Source organism: Gobio gobio (assembly GCF_949357685.1).
Source record: "Gobio gobio genome assembly, chromosome: 1".
Classification (NCBI taxonomy): Eukaryota; Metazoa; Chordata; class Actinopteri; order Cypriniformes; family Gobionidae; genus Gobio; species Gobio gobio.
In genome coordinates, this window is record NC_137097.1 from 369,107 (window position 1) to 380,910 (window position 11,804).

Genomic DNA, 11,804 nt, shown 5'->3' on the forward strand with positions numbered 1-11,804 from the left:
AGTGATACAGAGGGATGGGAGCAGACTCTTGGGGATGCTATTGAAAATCATGCAAATAACAATTTAACAAAATGTACATGTGTACAGTTTGTAAAAAAAACTTTGCACTTACTTTTGTTATCTTTACAAGCAACCCTTTTTGGGGCAAATGTGGGGGGCTTTGGTGGCGGTTGGAGCTGATTATAGTCAGCATCATCAGACTCCTCAGAATATGACTGATCACATTTTGGATTTCGCCTGGGAATGACAGCAAGCATGAATAATTAGAGGCTAAAGTGTATTGTTCCATTTATCTCAAACACTAAATCGTACTTTCTCTTCCTCTGATGTGACTCTGGCTCTGTCTCAATGCTGGAGCACTTTTCAGCCCGAATCAGGCATTCATGGGCCTTGACATATGTATCTGAAAACAAGACAAAAACAGTTTTTCAATTCATTGGTTAACATTTGCAAATTATATATTTAGTATTTTGATATTAATTTAAAACGCTCACCTTTTATCTGAATTAATTGACATGGGTGTATCTTCCATGTCTCCTTGTTTGGCATTTCATGGAGCATCACTGCCTTGTTTATTTTCTCTTGGCTCTTATATGGAGGCCAATAACACCATCTTTGGCACCATGATTCTGAGATGACAGCTAAACTGTCCTCTTCATTCGGGAAATTCACCACAGCAAACATTGAACTGTGAACAAAAAGGTGAAATGGGTCATTCAATTTTATAAAATATTTCACAAACTCAATTTCAACATATCTTATACAAACCTTTTTACAGATAATTGAAGAGTTTTTATTTATATTTTTACAAGAGCCTCACATCCTACAAATGGAGTAAAGACATGGCAGCAAATTCCTCTTTGCATGGAAGCAAAACAAACTTCCTCAGCAGATTTGTGGCTTGTGTGAAAAGGAGTTCATCCTTCAACTCGGAAAGAAGAAAAATGTCTAGCTGTGATGATGGCAGCGGATAGACAAAAAGATCGGTCTTGTTCCTAAATGTTTTGTACACAATGGAAGTTTCTCCACATTCCTCAACCACCAGGTTTTGCACTACTACAACATCCTCCTTGTTCTTCAGCTGGACACAGTTATTCCCAGAGCATGTTTGCACAGAGAAGGGTGCAAACTGCATTTTTACATACTGCTCTTTCACATTTAGGCCATTTAGGACTGGTCCGTTGTCAAGTGGTTTTGTTGGGTTTTCTCTGCATTTGACTGCATTGTTCGCATGGCCTCTGTCTTCGAATTACTTGTTCTAAAGGCTTGTTTGGTTTTCTGATCAATCTTTTTATTTGGCCAAGGAAATTCTCAAAGGGAAAGCAAGAAACGTTGTCAAGTACACCAAATGCTTGTACGTGGTGGATTAAATGAGTTAAGCAGTGCATGTTGTAAGTGACGGTTTCTTTCCCATACAGGGAGCTGCAGTGGTCCACAAACAAAACCAGGAGGTTTTCAGCATAGTCTGCACACAAGGAGGGACTTGGAAAGATGGTTATAGCAACTGCAAGTAACATGAAGTTTTCATACATGGCCTTCGGAATATTTCCTTTTAAACAGACAGGTGCAGTGTACAAGAGAAATGTACGAAATGCAGTGGCCTTCCAGCGGTCAGACTCGATTAGAGATCTTGGTTTTCTATTCATTTCTGATGGAACATGAGGTCGTAGCTCTGTCAGTTGTGAAGAAACATTTCTGTCAAATGTTGGACCTAAACGAGTCTTCAGCGGCCCTTTCTGCCATAGAGATAGGAGTTGACGTGTAACCCCCAAGCATACACGGTGCATGTAGTCAAGAGGAAATGATGTCACCAAACCAATGGACAGTGATTCTAAAGGTGTTTTCCCACTGTACTGCGAGTCCTCAGATAAAGAATCAAAATTGTCATGGTTGGACCTTTCTGGGAAAGTCATACGGTTATTGTAGTAAACTCCCTTTTGACTGCATTTGTCACATCCATAGTAACCATTGTGTCCTTTAGAATTTCTGATGAAGGCCCTTGCTGGTGCATCACAAACAATGCCAGAGATCTGGACTTTAATATTTATGTCTTCAAAAAAGACACCTTCTTTCTCAAGATGCTGCATTTCATCAACAAAGTCTTGTAAGAAATCAAGACTGGTTGGTTTCTTCTCCCCAAAACATATCCCAATGACAAATGGCAACTTGTTTGTCTGGACCCCATCTTTGTAGTTTTCTCCAAGGCCTAAAATAGGCCAGAATTGAGCATTTGAGCTCTTGTATAGAGGAAGGCCATCTACATTGACTTGAAGGGACAGTGACTCAGACCACAGTGGATGAACTAATGCTGTGAGGTAGAGCCCTGCGCGGGACTGTTTTCTTCATCCCGCTCCCGCCCGCACCCGCCGAATTTCTGACCATTACCGCCCGCTCCCGCAACGTATGTGTTACACTCCCGCCCGCTCCCGCAATATGTATGTCCACTCCCGCCCGCACCCGCAAAACTCCGAGAATTTATTCCCGCACAATAATAGAGATGCATTGATTTTGTGTCTTCTCCCGTCCCGCAGGGGGAAAAAAAACACGTATTTGTATTGATATTATTAAAGAGATTCATGGGGTTGTTTGTTTCGTTTCCCTGCATGCATGTAAAAAAAAAAAAGACAAATACAAATACATTCAAATATAATTTCGTTTTTATCAAAAACTTTGCACATAAAAATAGACTGCTTTGCAAAACAGAAAACCAGATTGAGAAACAAAAAACAGATCCCAATTCCGTCGAACGTGACCGACTGAAAGGAAACCTGAGAAAACATGCTTCAACAGAACGTAATGTGAACACAAAATAGCAAACGGACATTTAGAAACAATCCATTTCCACTCACTAAACTTCTATGTATTGTTTGTCAAAAACACCAAACAGTCAACTTGACCTGCAGGGAGTGCTGGGCGTTTTTGGTGAGGTATGATCAAGTATCTGTATTTGCCAGCTGCGCAATATGTGGATACATATAACGTTATACATACCGCATGACTTTGCCTACCAAAACAATTGAGAAACTTCTCCAAATGTCAAACTTTCCTTGCTTAGCTTTTGTGCTGTAAATACCTCGTTTGAGGTTCTTTTCTACATCATCTATTGACATCTTCTCCATCATGTCGTTAGGCAACCTCCCTATCCCGCCGATTCCCGCGGTGTTTTTTTTAGCCGCCCATTCCCGCCCGCAGCAAAATTCAAACCGCCCGCTCCCGCGAGATTTACGTTGGGTCCCGCGGGACCCGGCGGGACTCAATCCCAATGCAGCCCTCTACTGTGAGGTGAGACAACAGACCATGTTCAATGCCAGCATAAAAATAAGTCCCCCCAGAGACTTCTTTCATTTCCACCACTGATTTTGTTTTCAGCAAAGTCCTTGAATTTTTTGGAAGGCCTAATTCGGGTAATTTGGTGCACAAAATCTTGAGCAGTTCAGTCAATGATGAATGTGGAATTTGTTTCCTGACAGCCCAATCAGAAAGTAATGCTCTGATATCATCATCATCATCATCCTCATAATCCTCCTCATCTATGCATTCATCATTGCTCTCCTCTGTGTTCCCCAGCTAAGCTTTCACTAGCTATTCCCTCGCTGCTGCTTAGTGTGCAATCATCCACTGACTCCACTCTGTTGTTGGACTCTGGTATTGTAAGAGCCACTTGCTCAAAATTGCTCGTGGTATGAAAGTCAAGTCTCTCCTCAGTTCGTCCATCTGTTTCTAAAGATGCTGACTGCAGTTTTTGCAAATCTTGCTCAACTCCTCTTTGAATTGTTCCATGTTTACTCCAGTAACTAGACATGTTACCTGGAAATAAAGGATTCTGAAAAGAAAATCAAATGATTGCATCAACACTGGGATGTTGATGATCATGTTGTGTCATTAATAATTGCTTTAGTACGTTCAAATTGTTGAAAAAAAACAAATTAATCTAATAAACTAAGAATGTGCCTTTTTATTTATTTATTGACTAGACAGCAAAATATTATGGTAACAGTTATTAAGACATTACTGATGACTTAAAATTGCTGCATGATGTAGCTTTAATTGATTTAAACCCATATACTGATGTGTCTGACACTCAAAAATATACTTACATAGCAGTTGAATGGCTCTTAAAGAACCTTTGAGATTTATTTAGCTGCTCACAAGCAAAAAAAAAAACAAAAAAGAGAGAAAAAGAAACATGTACAAATTAAAATGTAATAATTTAATATCAATTATAATGGCAAATTGTCAATATTAATATGTCATGAACATGGCAAATTTGGCAGCCAGGATGAATATTAGATTGATCACTTACTACAAACAGATGGCAATCAACACTGAAAAAGAGAAGTTAGAAGTTAAAGCTGAGATTTATGTACAATGCCATCTCAAAATACACAAGAATGCAGATGTATGTAGATACATTGCATCTAATGAGATCAAATAAGAGGCCATTGAGTAAGTATTAAGTAGTGTCCAGGTACAGAAACTGAATAATTAAATGTAAAATAAATGACACTGCATATTCTTAACTGTATAACGTTACATTAAAGGAACTGTATGTAAGAAATGTATTTCAATTAATCATAAAATGGCCCTGATATGTCACTAGACATTAAGAAATCATGTTAATTTCAAATACTTATATCACTGACAACGGTTGTCCGGCCAAGATATTGTCATTTTAAAAGTGAAGTTGCAGCCCTCAACTGATGTTGATGTTGTTATGTTGTGTTTTGGCCTGAAGCCCCACCCTCCACCTGTCTACCAATCACGAAGTCAGTAGTGTTTCGGCATCCGGGTTGCCAGCTCTGCTCTAGTTACCACAGCTGCAGCTACAAACTTTTTGGATAAACAATGTCTAACTTTACGAAACCTAAACGACCTCGTTATGAATCAGAAAAACGTTGTGACAGTGTCTGAAATAAAACAAGGATTTGTATAAGAGATGCCTTTGAAAGATGGAGACGGCTGAAAACGGAGAATAATTTGAAGACTGATGCCAACGTTGCTAATTTTCTCCTGGACAGGTAAGGTTCATCTATGTTTGGCTAATTTGTACTTAATGTAAATGGACATTTCAAATATTCATGACAGTCGAACAAAGTTATGCATGTTCGTGCAAAGTAACGTTATGTTAGCGCAGATGGAGGAGGTGGGTCATTGAATTGAAAAGGTAACGTTAAGGAATTGTTTGGTAAATAAAAACGGCGAGTCGTCATTGCTAACATTAGTATAATGACTCTGTCATTATGCTGGGACGCTGAGGAAAACAACATTAGCACGCTTATTATGGCAATGTGAAAACGTATTTGAGACAGTAGCCTAACGTTACCTCGGTAAAAATTATTCCTCATTTGTTCTTCGCATATATAGTGGACAAAACATGCTGCAAGTTGACCTGTATGACCATTGCTAATGTTATTTAGCTTTGCTGTACTTTAACTATAGTATTTTTTCATGTGGGAATGTACTGTCACATACGAGCGTTCATATTTACGATTAGTTTTGGCTAATCGCCCTTAGTACATTTTTGCGATTCATAATTACTTCACAAAACATCGCTCTTGAAGCATAAACATAATTAACAGAAAGAAAAAAATCTTACTGTGTACGACACGTCACTTGCCATTGAAAGCTCCTTGTAGCAGCCTACCTTCCTGCTGGATCCTGCAGCCTATCTGGCAACCTCGAGTCAGGGGAGGGGGAGAGGGGATACACCGCTCTACAGTCATTTGAAAGTGATTGCAGTACCAGTTTTGGCCACAGTCCTACATACAGCTCCTTTAAATATAGATTAATCCGGGTTTACAAAAAGCTACAAGTTATTCAGTCAAGAGCAGTGATTGATTTTCTCTTAGTCTTTTGTTGTTTGCATAATGTTTCTACTGGTGGGTGCCCAAACGCGCCAAAATCACCCGGTGTGAGATCGACCGTTTAAAATGAATGGAGAATATTTCGTATTGTTCCGCTAGTGTTCGGCCATTTCTGTGGGTGCTTGAACAGAGTACGCACTGTCCGAGAAGTGGGTCTGTGGACGCGCTTTAGGTGTGTGTGTAACGAATTCAGTTACCTTTCACATAGGAGGATATTAATAAAATGTTTACACTTTATTATTATCATTATTATCATTATTAGTAGGGCGAAACGTTGACAGACACTCACAAAAGAGTTTCTCTCAATCTTATTTTCTCCATTAGCGCAAGTGACGTCACAGATTTAACAGTATTTAACTGTAGCAGCTTGTACTTGTTTGTACCTAATTTTTGTATTATTTACTTCTTAATTTTTTTTTTTAAGTGTCATTGATATCTGTAGTTATACATTTTAAAGTAATTTAAATACATTGAATAATTAAAAAGTACTTACCTCTAGAAAACTCTGAAGTCCGCTATTGATCCTCTCAGCAGGGAGTCTGTCTGTACGCGAGCTGGGCAGCTCCAGCTTATATACCTACTGGCATGTCATTTCGCGGGCATTGCAGGCGAGTAAGAATGAAGTCTGGCAGCAAAAAAAAAAAACAATTATAATAAAAAAAAAAATATATATATATATATATATATATATATATATATATATATATATATATATATATATATATATATATATATATATATATATATATATATATATATATACACACACACACGTGAAAGTTATTTTTCAAAGTTCTAAATAAAACAGCATATATATCCCACACATGTTTGTGAGACTTCGTCACAGATGCAAAATGCCACCTGCACCATGATAGGACACTTTTTTTTTATTTTGTATTGTTTTTACATTCAATCTATTAGTATCTATCTCAAAACATTATTTTTTCTCAATTTTTTATTTTATTCTGTGCTTTCGGATTCTTTTACACTGTAAATTTTAATTTGTTAACCTCACTCACTCACTCAAAAAAAAAATCATGCAAAGTAATTGGCATAAAAAACTTAGTAAAGTGAAAGAATAGTATGTTGTAGTAACAAATGCTTATTTAGTGGTGTGTAAGTTGAGCTAAATAATGTAACATTTCCTGCCTCTTGGAATGTCTCAGTTGTATTTAATTGAACAGCAATCTGATCTTGTTAAAACAATGCAGACTTATTGACTTAAAAAGACCAAACAAGTTATACTACAGTAACTTAAGTGCTTCACACATCCATTATAAATCAATGAAGAAAAAAAGGTTTAATATATCACAAATACACACAAATTGAATGTACTTTTTAATTGTTCTTCTACAACATTGTTCTGATGTTCTTCTTTGCAATTGTGATTTACACCAGCAATACAGTTCGAACATAAATTAGAACTATATTGCACAAACAAAGCAAAAACAGAATCTGATTTAGGGTGTGCTTATTAGATTAGATTAGATTAGATTAGATTCAACTTTATTGTCATTACACAAGTACAAGTACAAGGCAACGAAATGCAGTTTAGGTCTAAGCAGAAGTGCAATAGCAGCAAGTGCAGGATATACAATGGTTGCGTAAGTGCAGGACATAAAAATGTTCTGAATATATATAAATATGTATAAGTAGAGAGATGGTTATTACTATAAGTAGAACTGAATTTACAGATGAATATATACAGTGAATAAATATACAGATGGCTATTACTATAAACAGAATTTACAGGTGAATATGTACTAGAATATAATATACAGATGGCTATTACTATAAACAGAATTTACAGGTGAATATGTACTATGAATATAATATACAGATGGCTATTACTATAAACAGAATTTACAGGTGACTATGTACTATGAATAAATATACAGACGGTTATTACTTTAAACAGAATTTTACAGTTAGAGGTATACAATAATATGTTAGGCTAATATGAGGAATATAGCAGTGGATTAAGTTAGTACAATAAATTATGGACAGAGCTATCCGAAAGAAAGTGTAAAAGTGCAGTGGAAAGTGGTTGCATATTCCAGTTAGAAGTACGGTGCAAAATGCAAATGTAAACATTGTTACTGTAAATACAGTCGGCAATGCAAATGAGCATAATCCAGTTACGTATTATTGTAGTGTTGGATAAGCTTAAGTATAGCACAGTTTGGTCAGCACAAGTTGCCATTGGTTTATGTAATTACATTTCAAAAAGTCACTTTAGTTTTGTTCTGTCCAATATCGGTAATTCAAATGTAGCATGTGACAGCTCAAACAGGAGGCAAATTGCTTGAGGTAGGTTCTGAAGATTGTCCATTACAATACTTCCCTCAACAATGGCAGTAGAAAATGAGTCAAGGTAGAGAAGATTTGGAGAGCGAAGTACATGGTAAATGGACTGCATTTATATAGCGCTTTTAACAGAGCCATGGTCATCCAAAGCGCTTAACAGCAAAATTTTACACTAATAGTAACTCCATCAATGGCAACTAATCTCAAAATCATATTGGTCACAGGCTGCTGAGAGCTCATCATGGCAAGCCCTTCAATTCCTTGCTGTAAAGTATGCAGCCAAAATGCTGTCAACTCGGAGTAAAATAGCAAGCTACAATTAAACTTTGGGAAGGTTAAAATAGCTTTTCAGTCTCAGAAATATGCCAGTTCTGCCAGCAGAATATCAAAGTTCTTTGGTGACTTAACTCGGCTATTAGCAGCAGACAGAAATATTCACACAATATTATTGCTTGCTTGATAACTTACCTTATTGGTATTGTAAAGGCGTAATAATGAAACTTGTCCAGTGGGAAATACGCAAGCTCTGACCTTTCTTGTGTTTTTTATTTTAATTAACACATATGCACAGATTAGTGCACCGCATCTGGTATACAAACGTCATTGATTCCTTTGTCTGTACCTGATTGTTTTAAGCGTCAAAAAGCAAACAAAATTGTATTTCTCTCAATAAAACCCAGTAAACAGTATGCCTATAACCATGATACAAAATGCTCAGAAACAATGAGGCCCAGGCGCGGCAAACTGCTGGTGGCGTGCCACCCAAAAAACGCTGGCAGACCGACGCCATTTTCAGATTGGTCGGCTTGCCAATGGTGTGCCGCCCGAGGACCAACCGTGTCAAGCCGCTGACTTTGTGCCGCCCAAAAAACGCTGGTGGACCACCAGGTCATTGTTAGCTGGGAATAAATAAGAAATGGTAAACAGCGTTCTAGGTCTAATGAAGTTATCAGTTTAAACTATTGGCAAATAATATTTTATTTTCAAATGTGCACACATTGACTCTTATTCATTCGTATGTGGAATATGCAAACCTTTTTACGTCAGTTATGGATTTCATGAATCATGATTGCATATTTTCAACTCAAAACGGCAAGAGGTTTGCATCATAGGCTATAACTGAACATTGTTATGGTAAATCTAATACTATGAACTCTCGTTGCTGTGACAGAAAGACAGTTAGCCCCGCCTTCTTTGCTTTGATTGGCCATTCTGACATTAATTGAATCATCCTAAAAAAATCACTTAACTTTTTGTCATCCAACAAACAGCTTTACTCATTCTACACTAAAATAATAAGATAAGGAAGATAAAATGAGAAAATATGAATTATAATATGTTTTTATTTTTGATTAATGACTGGTCTGGTCAACATTTCTAAATATTTGGACATTCAATCCAATCCAATCCACTTTATTTATATAGCACATTTAACAAACAACAATCAGTTTCCAAAGTGGTGCACATAAAAATATTTGCAATACAAGAAAAATACACAAAAAATATATTAAAAAAATCAATAAGACACAGGACCACCCAACTCACATGGAGTTGAAAGCCAAGGAATAGAAGTGGGTCTTAAGACGAGACTTAAAACATTCAACTGTGGGAGCCTTTCTGACCATGGGAGGCAGAGCGTTCCACAATCTGGGGCCAATCACTGCGAAAGCCCGGTCCCCCCTGGTTTTAAGTCTGGTCTTAGGAACCAAAAGCTGTAGCTGGCCCTCAGACCTTAGTGAACGCAACGGTGTATAAATTTGGATGAGGTCCGTGATATACTGTGGGGCTAGTCCATGCAAAGCTTTAAAAACAAACAATAAAATCTTAAAATCAATTCTAAATCGAACCGGAAGCCAGTGCAGTGAAGCGAGGATGGGGGTAATGTGTTCGCGCTTTTTGGTTCCTGTTAAAAGCCGTGCTGCAGAATTCTGGACTAACTGTAAGCGAGAAAGTGCATTTTGGGATATTCCAGTGTAAAGTGCATTACAGTAGTCCAGCCGTGACAAAATAAAAGCATGGATGACTTGCTCAAAATGTTTAAAAGATAAAAAAGGTTTAATTTTAGATAAAAGACGAAGATGAAAAAAACTCGATTTTACGACAGTGTTAATTTGTTTATCCAGTTTAAAATCACTGTCTATAGTGACACCTGTGGCCTGTTGCACAAACCCGGTTCAGGTTTTAACCCAGGTAAGTTTGCGGTTAGTTTGAGCAAACTCTGGTTTTTGGGGCTTATGAAGGTGGATTGTTTTTTAGCGGTGTTCATTGTCATGGTAACTTACACTACACGGCTAACCTGCTCGAGAGCAGGTTTTATTCTGGGTTAGAGATCACAAACCCAAACTGGACCAATCAGCAGTGAGTAAAGTGACATAAATCTGACACCTCACAGTCAAATCTTTAGAGTTTGTAGCAATGACGTCACCGTTTTTGAAAAACCCTGTGGAGATCGGAGCGCAGATAATAAGAAGGGCACTTCGTCGGGAAAGAACTTTTAGGGATAGGCATAATCCCCTAGCTTTTCCCGATGATTATCTGTACGAAAGGTATCGGTTTTCGGCAGATAGTATAGTTTATCTATGCCGGCTTCTCGAGCCGCACATTAAAAATATGACACGCCGAAGCCACGCGCTTAATGTACCGCAACTTATATGTATTGCTTTGCGGCTCTTTGCTAGTGGTACATATTTGCATGCAGTGGGTGATGCTGAAAACATAAGCAAACATACCGCCTGCAGAGCAATACAGAAAGTGGTCATTGCATTGCAGGAATACATTGATGTATTCATAGTTTTTCCTGGCCACTTAGAGACGCTGGCTATTAAAGAGGGGTTTTACAGAATAGCTGGTAAGATCATTTCAAATGCTGCCTACCTATTACAATTCATCTTATCTTACAGACTTTAAAGTTGCATAACCAATGTTTCTGAAAAGGATTTCCTAGGGTCATTGGTGCAATAGATTGCACACATATTGCAATTTCTGCAGCCCTAGGTGAGCATGAGGCTGATTTTGTGAACAGAAAATCTATTCACTCCCTCAATGTCCAGGTACAGTCCGAGATGCCTTCTCATTTCTCTTTAACGGATTAGACTCTTATCAAATCTGATATGATTTTTAACCTATGGACATACATCTGTTATACTTGTGACAATCAATACTTGATCACAAGTTTGGATGCTAGATGGCCTGGCTCGGTACATGACTCCAGAATTTTTCGGGAATCTGTGTTAGGTCGGCGCTTTGAGGAAGGTATAAAGAGAGGGGAGGGGGGAGATTCACAAATACTTAAAATGGAACTATTGCATTTACTTATATCATTTATTTTATGCTTCTTGACAGGGATGTTTGATGGCTTGTTGGTTGGAGACAGGGGTTATGCTTGTCAGCGATATTTAATGACCCCCAACCCTGACCCTGACCCTGACACAAGGCCCCAGCAGCAATTCAACGTGGCCCACAGCAAAACCAGGGTCAGAATTGAGAATACCTTTGGTATTCTGAAGGCACGATTTAATAGTCTACGTGGCCTGAGAAGATCACCACAGAGAGCATCCCAGATAGTGGCTGCATGTGCAATACTGCACAATATAGCCACTATAAGAAAAGAGAAAGTGCCACCACCAAACCACC

At 37.9% G+C, this 11,804-nt stretch overlaps 1 protein-coding gene across 1 annotated transcript; it reads left to right on the plus strand.

Annotated features, from left to right (window-relative positions):
- Nucleotides 1–10,586: 10,586 nt before the first annotated feature.
- LOC307135934 (putative nuclease HARBI1) lies at nucleotides 10,587–11,263 on the plus strand (the record flags this gene model as incomplete). The annotated part of the gene is made up of 2 exons (XM_079832661.1): nucleotides 10,587–11,019; nucleotides 11,106–11,263. 2 exons carry the CDS (start codon nucleotides 10,587–10,589, stop codon nucleotides 11,261–11,263), a joined length of 591 nt encoding a protein of 196 aa, XP_079688787.1.
- Between the last annotated feature and the right edge of the window lie 541 nt (nucleotides 11,264–11,804).